Source organism: Sturnus vulgaris, chromosome 9 (assembly GCF_052056855.1).
Source record: "Sturnus vulgaris isolate bStuVul1 chromosome 9, bStuVul1.hap1, whole genome shotgun sequence".
Lineage (NCBI taxonomy): Eukaryota > Metazoa > Chordata > Aves > Passeriformes > Sturnidae > Sturnus > Sturnus vulgaris.
Window position 1 is genome coordinate 9,536,712 of NC_142251.1, and position 23,190 is coordinate 9,559,901.

Below are 23,190 nucleotides of genomic sequence, written 5' to 3' on the forward strand. Positions count from 1 at the left end.
TCACACACATGTATTATAACTATTCCCTTGATATAAATTTCTCTAATATCTAATTTTAAAACTAAGAGGATTTTTTTAAAACACGTAAGCACTCTGATACTGGGATATGCAAAATCATGCAGATCAACTCCACAAGAGCCTATTCAGTGAGCCTTTGCATTTCATAGTACATCATCAATACAGCTCTACATCAGCCACAATGCACTACTGACTTCTTGAACAGTTAAACTTCCCAAACAAGAAGACATCATTTGGTTCTGGACTACACTTAGTACTTGACTTGACTATAGAATCTGTAATTCAAGAAACCACAATCAAATAATCAGCTAGATAACACAAGCAACGAAGACATTTCAATTCTTTACAGATTTTTAGTCTCACTAATAGCTGCAACCTTGTGCTTAAAATGTACGGCCTGGATCTTATTGATACAGGTTGCTAAATTTCTTCACATAGTGACATCTTAAAAGGTGCTCACTTGTGGAAGAAAACTAAAGTGAAGTAATGAAAAATGCAAGAGTCAAGTATACAGAAATAAAACATTCAGTCATTTGGTTTAGTTACCAGTAATTAAAACGCTACACATCTGAAGCATTTCATTTTTATCTCAAGATACCTCAAATGAAAATTCGTAAGTAGTCTCGTGTCATACCCACCTCCATGCTGGAATGAGCTGGAATATCTCTGGCATCCTCAATTTCAATTCCAAAAGTTTTGTGAAAAAATATCTAAGTTACATTAAACAAAAAACTTACTGGTAACCCACTGCTCCACTATTTGATCAAAGAACCTTCATAATTCAAATGATGAACACCACCTGTCTTAGAAATCTCTCAAATCTTGTTAAACCAGCCTTTGAGGCATACTGGTTAAAAAAACCCAAAACCAGTCAGTGCTTCATGTTCTTTAAATAACTCCCTGACTGGTTTATCGTTGTCATATGAACTAAACAAAAAGGTCTGGTCATGCCCCACTTTTAAAAAAAGACCTTTTGATTCTCTGTATTGTTCAGCCCTGAATCACTAGCTCTACATAGCATTTTCCAAACACTCTTTCTTATACAAAGGGGATAGCTTACATTGAAAGACTGAAAATCATTTCTCATTAGAACCAGAAACCTGAGGAAGAAAGGTTATAAGCTTTTGTGAGCTTCATGACTATAGTCCACAAGCTTTGGGAAACAATTTTAAATCATAATGTAATAGCAGGGAGTACAAAAGCTTTTTCTTTTATATAATGCAATCAATAATGCAATTTCTTCCACCATAAATCTGTAAGCATAGCAGAAGCTAAGCTCTCATAATACCATTGAAACACAAGTTAGCTCGCTAAAATTCTTTTAAGCATCATAACGCATTAAAAAATTTTGCTGTTTGTTTAAATCACGGTTTTAAAAGCCTACTTTTCCTGACATGCACTACTTTATTGAGATACCTCTATCAGGCTGCCTGCTCCACAAACACCTGACCTGTGTGGCCCAGGAGCTGTGTGCTTGGACTTCTGTCAACACAGTTTGAAGAGCAGTGATCAAAGTTGTCCATATCACATAAATAATCAGTGACTCCTTCAGCGAGGTCCGAGTGGCAACACTCAACACCACAGCTCCTTCCATACCAGGATCAGCTCCAGCTGGTAATTAGAAGTAAGCTTACACTGCCACTGCTTTTCCTGCTACACTTAAGGAAATGAATAGAGGCTTCAGTCTCAGAGAAATCCAAGCTAGCTGTTTCCAAGCCCATGACAGATTCTTGAAAATGCTTAACAGAGAAAACAGAGCATCTGCCCTTCTAAATTACTTCCACAACTGAACAGCTATGATTATTCAAAACAAACCAAGGGATGAATAAAGAATAATTATACTTACAAGCTTCCTCTTCTGGGGAGACTGAGCTCTTTCTGGAAAAAAAAAAAAGAATGAAAATGTTGAGTTAATTTTACTTTTTATTATATATTATTAATTTATTTATCACCAAATGACTGAGGTGGAATGAATAAAGAGCTGGCCATTTCCCAGCGCATGTTCAGTGTAGAACTGCACAGCTCTGCTGCTGCACATTCACAATGCCCAGCCTGGGGTACAAAAGTTGCTCATTTTGCCTAAACAATCATTGCCTTTGGAGTCAAAGAATCATAAGCACTCAACAGAGCAAACATAACTTTGAAATTCAAGCCTGAGCACAGATAAGGCAGTAATTAATTCTGTCCTACATACCTCATCAGCATCAGACCGAACCACTTCCAGAATTGTGGAACATGGTGTGCCTGCAACTGCTGCGGTATGGTCTCACACTCTCACCAAAAGGAAGCATTAATGCCAAAGAGTGGATTTTGGGGGTGATTTGGGATTTTTTTTTAGACAAATACACTAGTCGTGTTATGTATTATCACAAAAAAATTCAAGGCCAAGCACAACTTCCACTTCTCAGTAGCATTTTACGTTTCAGCGGCACAAGCAAAGACAGACGGGGGATTTTTCGGTTTTTATTGCAGTCGGTAGCCCGGGGGCATCGCCAGGCCCGGGCATTGCTGGACACGGAGCATCCCCCGGCACTGTCCAGGCTGGACACGGAGCATCCCCCGGCACTGCCCAGGCTGGACACAGCGCATCTCTCGGCACTGTCCAGGCTGGACACGGAGCATCTCTCGGCACTGCCCAGGCTGGACACAGCGCATCTCTCGGCACTGCCCAGGCTGGACACGGAGCATCTCTCGGCACTGCCCAGGCTGGACACAGCGCATCTCTCGGCACTGCCCAGGCTGGACACAGCGCATCTCTCGGCACTGTCCAGGCTGGACACGGAGCATCCCCCGGCACTGTCCAGGCTGGACACGGAGCATCCCCCGGCACTGTCCAGGCTGGACACAGCGCATCTCTCGGCACTGTCCAGGCTGGACACAGCGCATCTCTCGGCACTGTCCCCCCCCGGCTCCGCAATCCCCGGCCCCGCCCGGCTGCGGGGGCTGCGCTCCCGCCGGGCACCGCCAGGTGGCAGCCGCAGCCGCCGCCCCGGCCCCGATTTTGGGGTTTTTATCCTCAAAACATCGGCACGGGCGGGACCTCGCTCGGGCTGTGCTCCATCCCCGGATGCTTCGCTTGTGTCAGCAAGCACCAGCACAGCCAATACCAACTGCATGTCAGGGTACTGATACACGGGATGTGTTTCTCATCCCTTCTAAGAAAAAAAAATTAAAAATCAGTGTTTTCACTGAATAGTGAAGGAAAAAAATCAATAGAAAAAAAAATCAAACCCATAACATTGGTAAGGTAATCTCTTTCCCATCTTTAGCTAGTGTTTGTGCTGACTGACATGACTAACAATGTTATTGACAGGCAGTGACTGGTGTGATCAGTAATACATGGGATTCAGCTTAAAGTTTTTGAAAAATACCAAAAAGTTACAGCCACTAACAACTAATAAATAAATGAATAGATAGGTAAATAAATAAATAAATAACCTACTCTTATATGCCGTTTTTCTTTTCAAATATTAGTTCTCCATAATTTGAAATTTCATTACAGTTTAACAGTACCGAGCAAATTCCAAGTGTGAATTATCGCAAGGCTGACAGCTTACAGCAACGAGAAATAAATTCCTGTCGTCAGACAAACTTGTCAAGATCTAATCAAAACACTTCAAGTGAGTAAGATAATAAATCATTAGCATCTATAACAGGTTGTGTGGTTTATATTCTAAAAAAGGTACTTCTTCCACTCTCATTTGTTAGAAAGAATGAGCTTCCAACTGTGAAGCCTACCTAGCAAGGACACCTTTTTGCTACTGCAAATGAATAAAAAAACAGGTAAGATATAGGTATTACATATTATTCTGCTTCTGTGGATAGTGTGTTACTCAGATATGCATATACATCTTTCATCATGTGAGCAGCTGTATTTAATTTATGCTTTTTAAAGAAGATGGCACCTCTTGGCAGAAGGCACTTTTTCTATTCAAATGACGTATTTCTGTTTATTCCAACACAGTAAGCCCCAGAAATTTTTAGAATGTATGTAAAGAGCTCTGGAATTTCATAGTACTGGATGAAAAACCAAAACAGTGACCTTTAAATCTCTCTAACTACCTTCTAGTTTTTGAACTTCTAGGGTTCATTTTTACAAGCTTTGTTCTAGTCATTAGAGCTGAAAAGTCATTTAAAGAAAGAACACTCCCTTGCAGCAGCACAGCTCTGGTAATCGTGACTCGTAATTACCAGACATACATCACAAGAAACATGGTCCAGGAACAGGAATGGACAAATCCTTTCCTTTAGAGAACACTTGCTTTATTCAAACAATATGACCTTTAATACTTCCTATAATGTAGGTAATTCAGGATTAAATGCATGCAAGGTTAGGAGGAGGACTGCCTGGGGCTCTGTTCCTGAAAGCATTCCTTGGAAACTGTTTCCAAATAAGGAACAAAGTCCTAGCAAATGACATCTCAATGCAATTGAAATATTATTCTATCCATGTAGGAATTGTCTTCATTCTGCACCTCCACCTTGACAAACACAGTGCAGCTGTGGAATCAATAGGCAGTAGTTCACATTTAATACCACTGTGGTCTTGACAACAAAGAGTACAATCAAAAGAATCAATTTTTATACCTGTTGTTCCACTATGCCTCGTTTCATGTTAGTCTTAAAATCCCCTTCACAAACCCTAACAGCCACACAGCCCACCAAGTCCCAGCCTCTGCAGCACTTTCCCTGTCCTCTGGAGAAATGACAATGCACCCTCCCAGCTCTTTGCCCTTTTCTGCCTCTCCAAAGCTGGTAACAGCCCCTATAATTCCCCAAAACAGACCATGAATGGTGGTGCCAAGGCGAAAGTACCAGAGCTGGACATTACACAACCACGAGCAGTGTAATTCTGAGATTTGCTTTTCCCAAATCACCAGGGAGTTTGTGTGTGGAGAAGCTACATCCCAGAGAGAAAACGCCTGGAGATGGAAAGAAGGGAGCAGAGTGCAGACAACTGCTGAGCTATTTCCTATTTGAGGATGCCCAGAAGAACACTGCAGATCTCCAGGGGATCAAGTGGACAATGAAAATGAGATGGGGACACACTCACAGGGTGGAGACTCAGCTGGGTCTTAAGACAGCTCAACACTTCAATGTGTGAAATGGGGCCCACTGAGAGTTCGTATCTTACAGTTACAGGGTGATTTCCAATGTATGAAGTAGCACTACAAAAACAGTGATTCAATAATTATGAAAAATGTAAGAGAAAAGTCCAACAGTATTTCACAAGCACCCTATTAAAGTCTACTCAGAATCATATACAGTATCATTTATAGTAGAGAATAAGTGGTTTAGTTAGTAAATTATGAGGTAGGTGGTATGATTTAACTGGTTTCCACTCACACCACAAAGGAGTTTTGTATTACATGTCCATGTATCCTGAAAAAATAAATCACATTTTAAGAGGTGAGGTAACTAATAAAAGAGTGCTGAGCTGTGACTACTTGATCTGAAACACTATTTACAGGGTGCAGCTGTAATCCTTTCAATATGCTAGTTTATCCTGAAGGACATTTTTCATTAAAGACCACCCTTCTGATGAACAACACATGAACCTGCAAGATTCCAAACTGCCCCTTCTGACAGCACATCTGCCTCCCTGAGCACTTGTGCTGCCAGTAGCTATATTTATATTACCATTATTACTCCAGCCAGCCTCCATGCCACCTGCTCTCTAGGTCAACAATATAACCCTCAAAACAGAGGCTTACATTTATATTTGATTTATATGAAGTGCTAAATAGCATAAGAACATTTTAAAATATTGGTGCACATTATTCACAGAGAACTTTCAGAAGTGGAAATAAAGAACTACTTTCACAGACCCTAAAAAATAAGCAGTATATTAAATCTTGCAGTACCCAAATGACAAGAACAGACTGTTCTGAAAGTTAATTTTTTGTACCAGTTCCACATTTCAAGGCATAATTATTAAACATGCAACTTGATCTCTACATGACAAAAGAAGCAGCAGATTTCCAGAAAAGCAGTTAAAAAGGAACCTTGGGAAATAAATTCAGCATCACGGAATTTATAAAAAGCTGTTTCAAATATCTGTCTTCAAAAGAGTTCCTTACATTTCCTTTTATCTTAAGTTCATCACCTCAATCATGAGGCTATAAAATCAGTTGGACATCATATCATGCTACAGAAGAGGTTTCACAATAAGACTCAATCCTCATTTTACAGGCAGCAAAGAGGCTAAAAGAGAAAAAAATACCAGGTATTTAAAAGATTATTTTTCTATTTGCAAAATATATTTAGTACATAGATACTGAAAAATTTATTCAGTTGTGGTTTTTTACATACAGAAACTGCATCTGCGAACAGGAATGTTTTGGGCAGCAGGAAGAGTGTTGGCTTTCTGCATAGGTGTGTGCACACAGTATGGAGGGAAATAAAGTCTGGAAATCTATTTGTTCCTTGACCTGCAATACAACCCACATGGTTCCAGCAGATATGTTATGTTATAAAAGTGTGAAAAAACAGGAACCCATCACTCAAATTTGTCACTTTCTCTCAGTCTTGTAATTTGTCCTTGAATATGTATCTGCACATATGGCACAGACCCACAGGCAAAGTTGGATGCTGGAGCCTGCAATGATGGCAGCTTAAATGGAGTCCTTGCAAATTCAAATGAGAACCATCACCACACAGGATGTTCCATATTTTTGCCAGAGCAGACAGCATGATTCCCGAGATTGCTTTTGACCTTGGCTCCCTTGCAAGGTAGCTCACTCTCATACCAGTTGGGACAATAGACAAATATTTTTACAGCTATAAGAGTAAATACATTTCAGTTAATAAGTTAATATTTCACAGATGATGAAATTCTACTGACAGTCAGTGACCTGGTACCATGCACTCTTGTTTTAATTTTTTTTTTCTTTGCTGACTCTGTTTGCTTTAGGGTATACTACCAACCAGCAGGGGATTAATTAAATCTCCTTCTATACATAACCATTTGCATTACAGAAATGATATAATGAGGGTTGGAATCTCCAATTCTGATGGAAAGTACAACCTGGCTGTGCAAGGACAAACTGTAATCCATCCATCAGATTAACAGGAAGGAATTTTTCATGGTGATTAAGAAAAAAAAAAATGCCCCATGCTAAGCTTTTCTTTCTCCTATCAGAATCTGTCAGGAAAAATAATTTCCTTCTTTTCACCATATCACTGTAAATGGTTATTAAAAGCAGCAGTTCTCAATTTCTCTGTCTAGAAATGATTACATCTGAACTTGTTTCCCAAACTCATCAGTGAAGAATTTTAAACAGCAACACTAAAACCGTATCTGTACTGAAGGTCAGACGAACCTATGGAATATGCTGCAGATATTTTCTATAATTTACTGACTTTTTAGAAACTAAATTCAGGCTCATACTGTTAGATCATCTGCTTAGCTACAGAGATACTTAAAATACAGAAAACGAATACCCAGCCTCTTGCCAATACCATTCAAAATATTCAGAGGACATGGATTTAATTCCCAGACCTTTCTCTGCACTCTACTGAATTTATGTCTGCCATCACAAATTCTGAAATGCCATGGATAGCTTAGTCCCAGGGAATCCCCCCATATTCCCAGTACCAGCCAAACTACCTGGAACCACCCTTTCCTAAGAAATCTCATCCTCACAGTGGCAAAGTGCCACAGCCTCCAGAAAAACGTGCATGAAACCAGAATGGTCAACAGTGTATCTGTTCACCAAGTGCTACCCTAAACATGCTACAAGATCCAAGCAAAATAAATTTATTGTTTCGATTCATTTTCTAACCTCAACAGAAGTTGCATGACAATAAAAATGCCATTTGCAACTATTCTAATATACAAAATCAAATGGGGGAAAATCCTCAGCTGTTTAACTAACAGGCAGCCCTATTTCTCTAAATATTCAGTATATATCAGTCTTCTGAACCACAGGTCACGAATCAGCCAATGATGCATTTCATGCTTTTAGATCTTCCAGCCTTTCTTTTCTCTTCAGCTTAGAAATCCCTTACTAGTCAGCAAAATAAAAAGCCTTTGGATTTATTTCAAATTAGAGTTACTGCAGAAGGAAATAAAGCTAAAAGCCCTTTAAACTTTAAGCAAAATTCTCGAACACAGCAAATCATTTCCCCTCTCCCACCAGCCCTTTTGACTGGGCAACAGAAACTTACTCCTTTGTAAGCAAAGTGAAGGATCCAGGTCACATCTGTGCATTAACGTGTCAAGAATATATGTGATCAGAAGCTTCCCACTAACCTTTCATATCACTTAACCTCAGGGCTTTCCATAAGATTATGGATTTTTGTTACTTGACCTAAAATAATTTCAGAATAAATCTCAAAACAGGCAAGAATTCACACTTTCCTCAGAATATTTTCAGTGCCCACTCCAATGTGTATATATATATAATGTATATATATGTGTTTTAGTAAGCTGGAGTGTCTACTCCATATTTTGTACATTACATCATGTTTTCCATCCCCAAATACAACATTACACAGTGCACATCATGAGCCACTGCTCATGGCAACAAACGGGACTGAAACCACATGGCTTGGACTGGCAAATGACAACAAAAACAATGGATGCAAACCACATTCCCTAGGGATGAAAGCAGAGCTGCCCAGCCCCAGGAAAAGCCACAGCCCAGTGGGCACTGCAGCCAGGGCAGGGTGGCACCCACACAATGAGTGACTGCACTCCTCCAACTCCCATTCCCTAAACTGCACTCATTCCCTTCTCAGCTTCTCAGGACCAGGAGCACAGGGTCACTCTCATTCCATGCCCTCAGTCCAGCAGAAGTCTCTTTCTTCCCATAGTAAAGATAATTCTTAGTTTTATATTCTATCCCAAGCTTTTCAGCTGTGGTTAAACAGAGTGGTTTCTGAAAATTAAGACAACCTCTAAGAGCCCTGGCCACAATAACAGGGGTACAGTAACTCAGATGTTCAAGCATTAATTTACTATCAACTTGATTGTTTTCCTCAAGTCTAAAAAAATAAAACCAACCACAGAAGCAACCCTCTTCAAGTACACTTGCCAAAGTTACTTTTACAGAGTGCATAAGAGACAATGTTTTTAAGGTGTCATTTCACTAGCAGGAAAAAATCAATTTAAATATTACAGCTTGAATTTTGCAACCCAGTGTCCTAGATGTGGTGCAGAAGCATAGAAAAAAAACAGCAGAGCAGAAGAAAAAAGAATTTACTGTCCTAACAGAAAATCCATAAATTGCAACAGCAGTAGCTCCAGAAGACCATTATGATAACTTATTCCCCAAATTAAACAATAGGAGCAACCCAAAATGTGTGTGTGTAGCAACAAAATAAAAAGTGAGACACATGATAGTCCTCTGTAAATAAAAGGTTATACTTTAAAACCTGAGAAATAACACCAGTAATAAATGCTCCAAATCTTCCTTATATATTTTTGCACAAATTAGCCTAAAGGCAAAGGAACACTGAGAGTAATAAAGCACACAGCTTAGACAGCTCATTAATCTTTCTCATTACTTAATTCTAGTTTTACAAGGCTATGAAGCAGATTCCTGATGTGTGAAAGAGCCTGCCCAGTACTGAACAGTCATCCCAAATAATGGGAACAACTGTTCAAAATTCTCTTTCATTTTGCCAGACGGCGCCAGTTTCAGAAATTTAAGTCAAAAGGTCACGTTCTGCAAAATTCTAGAAAATGCAGGGAAGTCTCATCTCAGAGCCCTACAGCACTGCAGCTGCAATGCTATTGTTAGAACCCACTCTTAAAATTACTCTGTCTTGACTTGCACCAAAAATTCCTTCAAGACTGGGCATGCAATGGTCACAAGGAAACAGTCCCAGCTGCTAAAAATGCCAAGAGCATTACAAATAAACAAATCCAGTTTTATTTTCTCCCTTGTAGGCTCATACTAATATTAATCTATGATTAAGTCAGTTGACATTTATACTATACACACATCTACTCCTTAAAAGGTTGTTTCCAGACAAATTAACTGTCATCAAGGCTACCTGACAAGCAATTTGATTCATAAAACTATTTAAATATCCCTTAAAACTGAATAACCAAGCCAAACAAAATTTTGATGAGTTCAGAATCCTTCTGGTTTATCCTACATAAAAATTATATAAAACAATGAGCATCCCATGGAAACTCCAGGCCTGGCTCATCAGCTCATATCCATTCAGTGCACTGTTAATACAGACCATGAACAAAAATCAAAGGCTACCCCCAAAATTATATTGAAATGCAGTGGTATTATATTACATTAAAATAAATTAGACATTCTTCAATACCATAATTAAAGTAACAAAAGGCACATGGTCAGTTCAGTGTTAATGTCAGCAGCAGGTCTCTCCCACCAGTCCAAAGTCTGTCAGTTCTCACTGGTTTCTCACAGACTCCTCAGTTATAAAGTGTTTGAAAACAAACAAGCAGAAATTAAATTTGGTGGTTATTTTCGAGAGGCACTCCCCATGTCCCCAGTTGCTTTCTCAATGTTACAGAAAGACTTGTGACATGTCAACAGAATTTTATCTTTACAATTGTCTATTTCTCAATTAATTTAGACAAAAAGAAAAATATCAGGCCAGTGTTGCCAGACAGCTGGACAGCTTGGCCAGCCCTAAAATAACACCAAGTTTCCTAATAGTAAAGCTCTGGGAGAAAGTTCCAGGGAAGAAAAACCTTTTAGTTCCTCAAAAAGTCTCAACAATAAAGGTGTCTCCCATCCTTCCTTAAAGCTGCATCGAGACCATTCCACATGGATATGGGAAAACACTCTCAGAAATTGAAAGCATAAGCAATCAATTTTTAAGATATTTAGTAATTAGTCCTAAAAGGAATTCCAAGCAAATAAAGCTCCCTGGCCTTCATCTAGTTTATGACTGATAGCATCTGTAACCTCACGCAGCATCCATTAAGTTCAGTAGTTAATTACATCTGCTCTGACTGGACATTATTTACAGAACAAGCAGATGTAATTTTCCATTGCTTAGCTAAGCTACATGAAGCACTTCAGCCTACCCCTCTCAAATCACTGCTTCTCACAAAAACACGGAAGGAGGAACAGACAGAGTGCTCTGATCATTTTCTGCTAAGGAATAGTTACAGACCATCATCCACTTAATGAAGAAATGCACATGCTGAGCACCACGTGAAAATTTGGAATAATCAGAGCCAGACAGTATTTACACGTTTGTAAGCAAACAAGAGAATTTTAACTTCTCTTTCTGCCTTCAAAAATGAATAGTCTCTGATACTGCTCATGCCTGCTGGGCTCCACACTGGAACATAAACCCTTGACAAAAGTGATGAAAGAAAGGGCTCTGTTGCTTCATTCCTCAAAAATAAACACTTTTTTGCACCAAAAGCAAAAGCCACAGATATCTGACATTTACATATATTATGTGCATAGGAAGAGAAATTCACCTCCTGAATATATAAGGTGATTACACACTAGCATGACTTATTTCAGTTATAACACAAAGCCTTTATACCAGAATTTTTTATTATTAGGTCTGAATAACAACAATTTCAGTGAAAAAAATCCAAACATTAAATTGGAACATGCTTTCCTATCTTCTTTAACACATACTTTCAAACAAGTTGTTTAGGTTTTTTTTTCTGCTTAGACATATTTCAATTAAACATAAAGATAAAAAAATAGAAAAAAGTAATTAAATGGTTCTCTCAATTTCGGTGAGACAGAATCATAATAATCAGCAATTGAACTCTAATTTTAAAATTATAATCTTATATTAACTTCAAGGGTTCAACAGTGCGACAATGCTCTAAGGTAGAATATAAAATGGGAAACTGCAAAGTGGTGCTAGGCTAAACCCAGCATTAATTTACAGATCAATCCCAACGTGAGGAAAATTTTCTACTGGTGTAGCTAAGACAAAATTCAGGCTTAGAAGAGACAGAATACATCTCACAAAAGCAGCATTTATTGCTCTCAAAATGAAAGACAGATGATCTGGGAACCATAGAAACTGACCAACCTCATCCCTGGACATAATTTTGAATAACAACATTCAGCCCTGTCCTTCAGGTATATCATAAATTTAGCAAATGTCAAGAGAACTGAAGTTTTTGGATCACTCAGATTTCTCCTATGATAAAACATAGGAAACATCTAAGCATCTTTTACAGATTTATTTATGAACGACCCTGCATTTAATATAGTTGGGTAATTCAGGTTTACTCAGTGCCAAGAGATCTGTTTCAGAGTAAAGGAAAATTCATCCCCAATTAAAGCAGTGGTAAAATACAGGCACTCACTCCCAAAGCACAGATTTGAGAAAGTGCAGACTGTGCCTAATGACTTTTAGCTCTGATGGGCGATTAGTGTGCTCTGTAATGGACTGACAGAAACAGCTGATTCTATTACAAAGACATGTTCTGGCTAGGATTCTCTTTCTGTTGCATTTAAATTATAAATATGGACTCTCTTGAAAATATATCAAGACAAAAGATATTAATCAATATCTAAAACTTCTGCCTTCTGTCCTTTAGCATACTTCAAATTAGAACAAACACTGACTTCATCACCAGGAAAAGCCTTGCAGGTACTCAGGACTCTCTGCACTGTAATTTCTCTTTTGTACATTCCTCTTCATCCTTTATTCCTTTCAGAAGAAACTGAAAGGTTTTTTTTTAAGTCAGCTGTTGGCTTCAAAGTCAGGTTTTAAGGTATATTCCTGTTTGCATTTACGGGTACAGAAAAAATTTCCAAAGACTTCGCAAGACCTGAAAATTCATCACCAATTGTCACTGAACAGTCTCTTTCTTCAAAGAGGATGTGGGAAGGGGTTTTTCCTCAACTTGACATGTCTCAAAACTGCAGGTCTAATCAATGGCCTTGTTCACACTTTCAGGTTGAATTCAATGCATGATTAAAGCATTCAGCTCAGAATAGCTTCTGGGGAGCCAAAAAGTCTTTAATACAATGTTTTTAACTCGATGTCTGTAATGTACTATAGGAGAACTCGAATACCAGAACCAAAGTCCCTGCTCCTCTGATACATATTTCATAAAAGCTACCAAAAAAAGCTACTCGTACGGGAAAGAAAAAGCAGCATGGAAACTGCAAACTATCTAACAGGCATAAAACTTCAAAACATTTAAGTACAAAAGTAGTGTGAGCACCTACAAACCAGGTCTATACCTCTGCACAAGCATTCCCACTGTTGTTTTTGAAGTTTTGTTGTAATTTTCTTTTGCCTATCCCACCTCACTAACAATCAGCCCCAACTCAACAGCTTTTTTTCAGAGTAGAAGTTACAATTTTGATGTGCTGCTATGTGCATTAGAGGACTCTGATACAAAGAATGTTTGCTGTGGACAATAAAACAATTCTTATGATGATAAATAATGAAAAGAATAAACCCTATGAGACTTTTCACTGAACTTGTTACATTTTTCTTTGAAAGGGACCAAACTGCAAAGAAATAACAAAATAGATGGAAGTTTAGTGACCATCTGTGAAGAACTAACCTAAATAGCTTTCAAAGAATGACTCAAGGTTTCATTTCCTGGCAGCAACATCCACCCATGCTCCTTGGTATGATAAGTTATCTTCTTCATCAAGAAAATTCTTGGTTTATTTCCATTAGATGTTTAACTCCTTGATCCCTATTTCCACAATGTTTTCACTCAGGCAGTGGTACCACAAGCTATAGTGGTGCTTCCAAATTCTCACAACAGAACTGCAACTTCAGCAGCCAGAGCAAAGGATTAGTAAAAGCAAAATCATTCAGTGCATGCACAAAAACTGAATTAATTTCATTAATTCTCCTCCAAATTTAAATTCTGTGAAAGTGATAATTTTCATTTCAATAAAACAGTTTAGAAACTGATAAAATAGTTCCAAGGTGGTCTGACTGCAACAAGCTCAAAGCTCTTTTAACATATTTCACTCTTCCATTTCTCACAAAGTAAAAAGTAGAGCAAAGAAAAGGCAAGATGGTGATTCCCATTTAAATCCTATTCTTGGAGCTGAAATGTTGCTCCAAATTCACCACTGTATTTTAAGCATTTCAGTTTACTTAGGAGGAAAGAAGCCTTGGAGATTTAAAGATTTATTTTTAATGCAGCCTTCGTACTTGTTGAATTGCGAATTTTAACACCAGAAAGCAAACCCACCATGTAGTCAAGGAATTACAGATGATTGGCTATAGGGGGATTTCTCTAACACACATACACCCAAAACAAACCCAGTTCAGTCCAGATTTACATATGTGCTAAGTGACAATTTAGACTTAACATCTCAAATTATCTTTTCTCACTTACATGATTTAAAAAAAAAAAGGTGTGTCACAGGTACCACTTTATTTTCACTGCTTTGAATTTCCACAGTAGCTTCTTAAATCAGGAATATTTCTTTTCTGCCCATCACTTACTTTTACAGAAGTATTTATCTTAGAAACAAATTTAAAAGTCAGGTTAGGATTTATTTAAGAAAAATCCTAGGATGGCTCACCTGGACACAAGAACTATCAGTGATTGGGCAATAAACATACTTAAAAGCAGTTTTTCAATTGTAGTGAGCCTGGTGTCTTACTAGGTGAGCCTCTGGGGAAGTCCATTGCTTTGTTAACATGGTGTTGGGTTATTTTTCAGATGAAGGTAAAGCAACTCAAGTCATATTCCCTCCCCCACTTGAAGAAGCTGCCCAGCATTTATGTCCAGAGTGCTTAAATTGCTATGTACAGCCTGCTTAAAAAAATAAAATCAATAGACATTATGCCTACTTATTTAAAAATCAATAGACATTATAGATTATTAAATATTCTTTTCATTTTCCCATTTTCATTTTATTCTAATTGAATATTTATAGCCTCTCTACCAAAGTTTAACATTAAATGCAAATGGACAGAGCATTTAAATGTGTACTGGTCCTAGGAAGCAGAATCTGTACTTCTATACAAACGTGAAAGAATGATTTGTAAAATTACCATACTGAGGAGAGCAAAACCTTATTTTCAATCTTAATACTTCAAGTTTTCCTAATTTCAGTGTACTTAAATAGCACTCCACTGCCTGTTCAGACCCAGAAACTATTAAAGCAAATGACTGACCAAAAAATATTAATTTCAAAACAATATTGGAATCTCACTACACAAATGTCCGTTAATTTCAATGGAAAAGGTGGGTAATTCGGTTCATTTCAGTGTCTGAAAATCTCCATCTATGACTTCCTTCGTGCCTAGAAGGTTTTTGCTTCACAGATTCAGGTATTCCTATCAAAGCAAAAAAGTCTCTGGAGCCTGGGAAAGACAGAGAGCAAGAAAAGAGGCTCAAAAAGGCAACAGGCAAATAAACAATAGAACAGCAAGATACAGGAAAGGGAAATGAATCTGTCTACAATGCCAGGGAGCTACCATGTGCAATAGTAGGCATAAAGCAAAGCAGAATTTACAAGTGTTTCTACATTAATTCTAGAAGCCTGAAAAATAAAACAAAAGTATTTTTAGCATCAAACAGCCACCCTCTGTAACAGGCATCCCACACCTGCCCACAGGAGGATAATCTATGGGATAGTCTTGTCAGTATTTATTTATCAGGATTGATGGATTAAGCTGTGGGAGCAGGGAAGATGCTCTGCAGATTAAATTCACCAGAATAGAAATATTACAGAAGAAATGCATCACAGAATCTCTTTGGGCAGGAAACCCAGCCTGTAACAGTCAAAAATGCAGTTCCATGGCCATGCTACCAATTCTCAGTTCAAGGCAACAGCAACAATCAGGAAACATTAAGTAAGATCAGGGAAGCTGCAAAGTTAGAACAAGTCACAACAGTGGAAGTTTTCAGTCTGGGCCAGTGTTTCACCAGGATAACAGAAGACAAGTCTGAACTCCAAAAAGAGGTATTTTGTGTTTGTCCTCAGCCTTCTCATTCCTTTTTAGTGCCCACAGCATGATTCTGTCTTGACTGGGGTGCAGTGTTCCTCCTGGACAGAATCCTTTGATCCTAAAGACTTGATCAGTCTCACCACACCTAATTCCTTCCTTTTACTCCATTATGTTGTCCATACATGTGGGCTGCTAATTTCTTGTCTACAGATTCTCACACATAGAACTGGCAGGTATTACAGAGGATATTAGCACAGAAATCTTCTATTTCAACGGCCCACTTGGCAACCTCAAGCATCCCTCCTTGAACCTCCCACACAAAAAACTGAGTTAACTGCATTTATTCACAGAATCACCCACTATCACAATCAGTTTGTCCTTGGGGATATAATCTCTGCTGCAGGAGCCTCCTCAGTACAGAAGGTACAATGACACTGCCTGGAAGGTGGATTTATCCAAAAGGTCAGCTCCATCCTCAGCAGCAGTGCAGGGGGTGGTGTCCCTGTTGTGTCCTGCAGGTCTCACCTCTGAGCCTCTCTACTAACTTTGTCCCGTTCAGTTACTTTAAGAGCAAACCTGGGCTCTTAGTGCTGAGAGGTCCCTCAACCACACACATGAACACACTGAAGAGCTGCTCCATCCTGTGCTCTGCATTCTCTGCAAAAACTGAAGAACCCTTCACTCAGACACCAGATTTTTACCTGTATCTTATGTTTAACAGTGTGCTAGGTATTGGAACCTGATGCTAATTAAGCTTCTCCTTTAAGCAGTAATTAAACTTACTCTCTTCCCCACTCTACTCTTATTAAGTAAAATAGAAATAGGTGAGATCTACCCAAAAGCAAGTTCTGTTTATTGAATTTCTGGGCTTCCTCTTAAATGCTGACTTGATACATTCTCTCTTTGCTGATGACAGCCAACCCTTTCGTTGTCCCCTGTTCCACATACAAATTAGAAATTTCCTTTACTTTCATTCCTGCATCTCTGAACAGCTTAGGCATTCTCAGTATCCCAGATGATCAGGCAGAAAAGTGGCTAATGCTGTAGGTGTGTCAGGAATCCAAGGCAGAAGTTCAAAAGTGTGTTGTTATTTAGTTAGATATAAGTTTGAGTTTTGAGTTTTCCATTTAGATTGAGTTTTCCTAACTTAATTCCAGCACACACTGCAATAGCAGATACTGCACAGAAACAAATGGGGACTTCCTGTAAATCATGGCAGTGTGAGGAATTTATCAGGTGAGTGGTCAACACAAGGCCAGAACCAGGATATCCACAACTAACTACTCACACACCCACATACAGCCAAATTAGCACTAATTTGAAAAAGGACAGAGGACAAACTGTGAAGAGAGTGGACAGCTGTAATTGGGGAATGAAAGGCAAACAGGCTGTTAGGTAGCATCAAGAACGGGATGGAACATAACATGGAAATTATTATAATGGCATTAGCTCAATCAGAAGCACATCAGCAGCTATGATGCCATGTCTGGTTCTGGGCATGTCAGTCACAAAGAAAAATCCCAGACTCCTGGCCAAGACAGCTTGCTTCTATTCTTAAAATTCATTTTCCTATGGAATATGTACTTGAGCCTAAAACTACAAAAAAATCCTCCAACCACCACCAAACTAGTTTTCATAAGAAAGGAATTAACTTGTTTTTCTAGCCAAAGGAGGAGAGGTATCTTCAAATACCTGCAGTGTGACAGCAATGCCTTCCACAGCTCAGCAAGGAGTTCCTCCAGTTTATCTAAAATGAATGTTCAAATTCTGGCAGCCATCATTCCAGCAAAAGAAGTCTTTGGCTGGACAGTGTATATACATTATTTCATACATACACACGATTTCTATGAATACACAGACACAAAGAAATTCTGTTTTCCTAGGATAAATGAAAAGCTCACACATTTTCATATATATTCCTATATAAACGAACTTCAAAAACACCACAAGAGCAAATTTTGTTCCTATGCACCACAGATTACATTAATATTTCCAACGCCTTCTTTTACAACCAACTTCTTTCTTTGGAAAACAAAAGGCTTGAAAGTCACAGGTTTCTGGAATGCATTTTCTAGATGTGCAATCTATGGAGGCATACAAAACCAGCCTACAATATATATAGCAGGCAAACTGTGAAAGCTTAAGGCAAGAGGAATTTTCCTAATCTGCTTAAGCAGAGAATTTTTTTAGTGGCAACATGGCTGCTGCTGTATGCCTGTGTCTCCCTGTCCTAAGCCTGTTTGCTTTTTGTTTTCTGGTTAGTTTGATTCTCTGGGGGAGCTTAATTGTTTTGTGCTTTTTTGTCTTCATGGTAGGATTCCTTTATTATCTGATTTTACGGCTGCCATTACCATTTTCTGTGGGAGCACTTTTTTGTTTGTTTTATGGCCCACCTTCAGTGAATCCTCTTTAGTACAATCAACCTTTTTGGCTTTTTACTCCACTCCATTATTCTACTGCACTACAGTTTACTTCTGACGGATTTGCTGCAAGACTCAGCCTCAATTTCCAGCAAACGAGGACTACAGAAGGATCCATCTGCTGCTGACACACAGAAGTCTCAGCTGAAATACTTCTTATGCCACAAATGTGTCATTTGGGATGGATGGAGCTAAATCACGACATCATTTCACAAGAGGATGCACTCCAGGAGTAGGAATCAAACTCCTGAAGACACTGTGGATCAGGATTTTTTCCAGGGGAAGGAAGAGCTATCAAGAATCCAAAGGCTCTGTCATTTGACTGCCATTCCACCAGCAACTATTATGAGCTGTTATTTCAGGTTTTTGCATCTCTAATCACTCATGTTTTCACCATTGAAAAAGGAATTAGCATATTAATATTAAGTGAAAACATCTACTTGAATTTTGACTTGGTTATTAAATTTGATATTGCACTTACTTATGATATGGACTTTGGAAATACACTGGTTGATTAATCTCCACCACTAATGCTGCCATAGGAGGAGAGTGACAGGGCTCTCCTGAACAGCTTCTGGAGATGAAGATGCAATCTTTCTTAACTGAGAAAGGATTATTTCAGATCCAATTCTGATTGCTGGCAGTGTTGTAAATGCATCAGCATCTTGTATTACATGTAAAAATTAAAATTATAATTCTATGTACTTTGGAGAAAGTTCTACTTTGTCCAGCATCAGGGGACAATGGGAGCTATCCTGTTTTTCTTTTAGCATTAGCTTGTTATTATGTCTTGTGCATCAGAATGCAACCTCCCATGTCCAAAAATCAATTTCTTGTAAAATTCTGCCTTTTCTCTGTTGAAAGTTCAAGTTGTTTTCAGCAAGTGATTATATTTAATATTTCATTCTTACTAAAGTTTTAATCTCCTCCCTGCAACCTGGAGTTGCTAATTGCAACCTCAGTGGCCTATTGGCTGCCCTTAAATATTGCAATTGAGTTTTTCCCATCATTTCAAGACTATCCTTGAGGAATAGCATAAATGGTCTTATTTCTCAGTAACTGTCTGCAAACTGGGCCTTGGTCAAATGATTGGCCAGGTAAGGGCAGGACACAAAGCTGCTCCATCTCAGTCAGATGCAGGAGGTGGCCACGTGCACAGCTGCAAGTCCATTAAAAGCCTTACTTACATTATCTTAATTATCCTTCTTAACACTTGCCTGCCCTGGTGAATTCATCTGAAGTTGAAAGCTGACTTGTGTTTCTATTTGGACTCCAAAATCGGAATTATGTTATGCTTCAATTTGAAACTCCATCAGATTGACAGCTTTGTCTTTTAATGATCGAGATCAAAATAGTACAAATTAATTTTTACCTGTATCAAAACACAGGAGACCTTATTCACATTAGTAACATTAGCAGTTTTCTTGTATTGTTAGCACTAACATTTGTATTTTTCTCATGGAGCTAATACTGCACATTGTCCCCTTATCACAGTTCTACCTTGTATGTTGTCAGTGCTGTGGCATTAGGTATTTTGTAGGATAAGTGTTCTGTTTCTTATTTGATACTCATATTTTTACTTTAAGATTTTCACGAGCTGATCTCCATGTTATGATTTTTTATTTCTGCAAGACGACTCATACAGCTATTACATGAGTTCTTTAAGGAATTATGATTCACATTCTAATATCTCTTACACTATTTAACATGTGTCAAAATAAATAGTAGAAAAATCCTTTTTAATGCAGAAGAATATCTGCATGGATATTGCACAAATCTTTATCAACTGAAATACTATTTGAAGATTTCCATTCCAAAGCAATTACCACTCCTGCAGAAGAAAGCAGCTGATGAAACAGGGGGCAGAAAAGATCAGTACTTAATCCATTATCACATCCCAGTAATGCTAATCTAGGTGTAAGATTAATTTGGACTTCAAACATATTAAAGCAGCAAAATAAGATTTGCTTCCAGAAATGTTCAAAAGACAGTATATCCATATGATCAGATTCAACATTTACTGCAACCTTTCGTCCATAATACGAATTTGAAACCAACTCAGATGTTTAGTAAAAGATAATAGAAATAGATGATGTATGGAATCACTTACAGGACCCAAGCATGGATTTTAATATGGGAAACAAACCTTAATGAGATCATCTTCTCTACCAGGGCAATTAAAACACAAGAAGCATATTTCCAGACAGTATTTCTCTCATGGAAACTTATTCAATTATTTGGATGTAGTATTTTGTTGGTTTCCACCTATGAGGTTTCTATTCTTTTTAATTCTGTGTTTTTCCCTAAGAAATTGACAGTTACTTAAATCAATTTCAAAAATATTTGGTTTAGCCTGCCTGACCTTAGAAGTTGGTATGTTATTTCTAAAGTAATTTTTTTCAAACACAACAATTCAATAAAGCTTGTTTCACAGCAGCAATAGTGAATAACCTCTAAGCATCTTTACTACTGTTAAATCTAAAGTTCCTACTTTTTCATTTTTGTTTCCCTGACTTTGATTTCTGTTTAATTTACAAAGGCAATTCAATTCTTAGCAAGTTGACAGGTATCTCTTTTTACTTGGGATTTCAAACTGCTCAGTTTACCTGTCACTGACTCAAGAACTCATTTCACTGTAACAAGAATTAACATTGTGCATAAAGATTCACATGGGAAGGCATTGAAAGGCTCTGGACCTTCTGGGTTCTTACAGTTCCTACAGCCTGACATTTGGGTTTCATCTTCCTGCCTCCCTAATTTTCACAAATTCTCACCCAGCCACTACCAAAACACAGGCTGAAATAAATCCTTGTCTTTTACTAACAGCTCCATGTCCTTCCTGTGCTGGGGACTCCAGAGCTGGACACAGAGCTCCAGGTGGGTCTCACCAGAGTGGAGCAGAGGGGAAGAATTCCCTCCCTCCCTCCCTCCCTCCCTCCCTCCCTCCTTCCCTCCCCTGCTGCCCACAGTGCTGGATGTAGCCCAGGACACATTTGGATTCCTGGGCTGGGAGTGCCTTGGCTGGGGCATGTCCAGCCTCCCACCCACAGCATCCCCAGCTCCTTCTGGGCAGGGCTGCTCTCCATCTGTCACCTCCCAGCCTGGATCTGTGCTTGGGACTGCCCCAACTCATGTGCAGGACCTTGCACTTGGCCTTGTTGAACTTCACTGGCCCATTTCTGACACATGTCCAGCTCCCTCTGCACGGCATCACTTCCCTCCAGTGTGCCACCCACTCCACTCAGCGTGGTGGCCCCAGCAAACTTGCTGAGGGTGGCCTCAATCCAACACCACCAACCAAGCTGTCACCCCAACACCAAGCCCTGAGGAAAGCCCTCATCACTGGTCTCCACTTGGACATCAAGCCATTGACCACAACTCTGAGTGCAACATCTATTTCAATTTCCTTTTCCCTCACGTTACCTCATTTTTAATTAAAAAATATTTCCTCCAAATTTTACTTAAAACCTTTAAAAAAATAATATCATGCTCAAATACTCCATTAAAGGAATTAAATACAGTTTTTTACCACAACTTCAAATATATTTACAATTTTTTTTGTCTTCATCATCAGCTTTTATTTTGTGTTTCATTATGGTTTTCTGGCTGCTCTGAAGCAGTTTAGAACTACACAAATGACAAAGGGTAGATTCTGAGGGTAAAAAAGAGGGCTGATTATTGAACAGTAAAGTGAATGTTATTTCAAACAGATAAAAAATAGACACCTTGTCCAAATACATCTCTTTGCATGGTTGAAAGACTGTGAGAGCATAAAACAAAATTTTATGAGAGGCATGTTAAGTAAAAGCCTATAATATTGCTCAAGCTGTTCCAAAATACAGTGGTTAAAACCAATTTCTAGCCATAACAACTATCAATCATGATCTGTTACACTAATAATAGGATTTTATTCTATTTTTGCTTTTTTCAAGTTGGCACACATCCAAGATGAAAAGTGGCAGAGGTTTTTCTCCCCTGCCTTTGTGTAGCATAATATACTCCCTAAACCTGCTTGTTACACAAATATTAAACAGGAATTCCACTTTTTTTTTTCCATCAGAACTAACTCAGCATCCCAAACTCTCTGAGTGCTTGCAGCTTTCACATATGTTTGGTTCACCCATCCTTCCCCATCCTAACCACAAATTGTTCCACACAAGACCAAGATAAACTTATGCCTGTCACTGGTTCCTCAAAACAAACAGCATTTACTCATATCTTTTTTTACAAAATTAACAAAAGCCAAATCAACATTCCCATAAGAACCTTCAGGAAAGACCCAAAAACCAGCCCAGGTACAAAGGTGGCCTCTTTATTTCTACAGCTAGGTATCTTGCTGGTTTGATTTTTGGGGTTTTGTTTTGGTTCTTTTCCAAGGGAGCAGGGGGGTTCTTTTAATACCAACATAAATCATTTTAATGCTTTCTGAAATCTGCCTTCTAGGAGTTTAGAAGCACTAATTCTTCACCAAGAATATTCGGGAAGAAACTGAGGTTTCTCCAGCTGGGGGAAAAAAAAAGGCAACCATTCCATTTAAAACATTCCCTTCTGCTCTAAAGGGGTCAGGTTTCACTTGCACAATGCACCCTGCTGACGTTAATTCAGCAGCTCTCTAATCAAGCTCACTTCCTGAAAGAAAAACAGAGAATATTGAAATGATGCTTGTTAAACTCCAAAGTTTTCAGAAAACAGAAGGAACTCAAGTATAAAACCTCCTTTTGAGTCCCATTATACACTATGCACAGTTCTGTCTGACTTCACCTGTGGAACAGCTGGGATCTGGCATAAAGATAAATGAGGAATAATGAGGGGAGGCAAAGCCCTCTTGTGACATGGCTTTCATTTACCTACAATAGAGAATTTTTTGAAGTCCAAAACCAAAATAAAAATAAATAGTTGT

At 38.6% G+C, this 23,190-nt stretch overlaps 1 protein-coding gene across 5 annotated transcripts in view; it reads right to left on the reverse strand.

Annotated features, from left to right (window-relative positions):
• The window catches only part of MAST2 (microtubule associated serine/threonine kinase 2), a 187,289-nt gene that overhangs the window by 104,748 nt on the left and 59,351 nt on the right, over positions 1 to 23,190 (reverse strand). For all 5 annotated transcript variants that reach the window (XM_088169765.1, XM_088169764.1, XM_088169763.1 and 2 more), the window contains one exon: positions 1,865 to 1,896. In XM_088169765.1, coding sequence (XP_088025891.1) covers positions 1,865 to 1,896 — 32 coding nt within the window. The remainder of the gene's footprint in view (positions 1 to 1,864; positions 1,897 to 23,190) is intronic.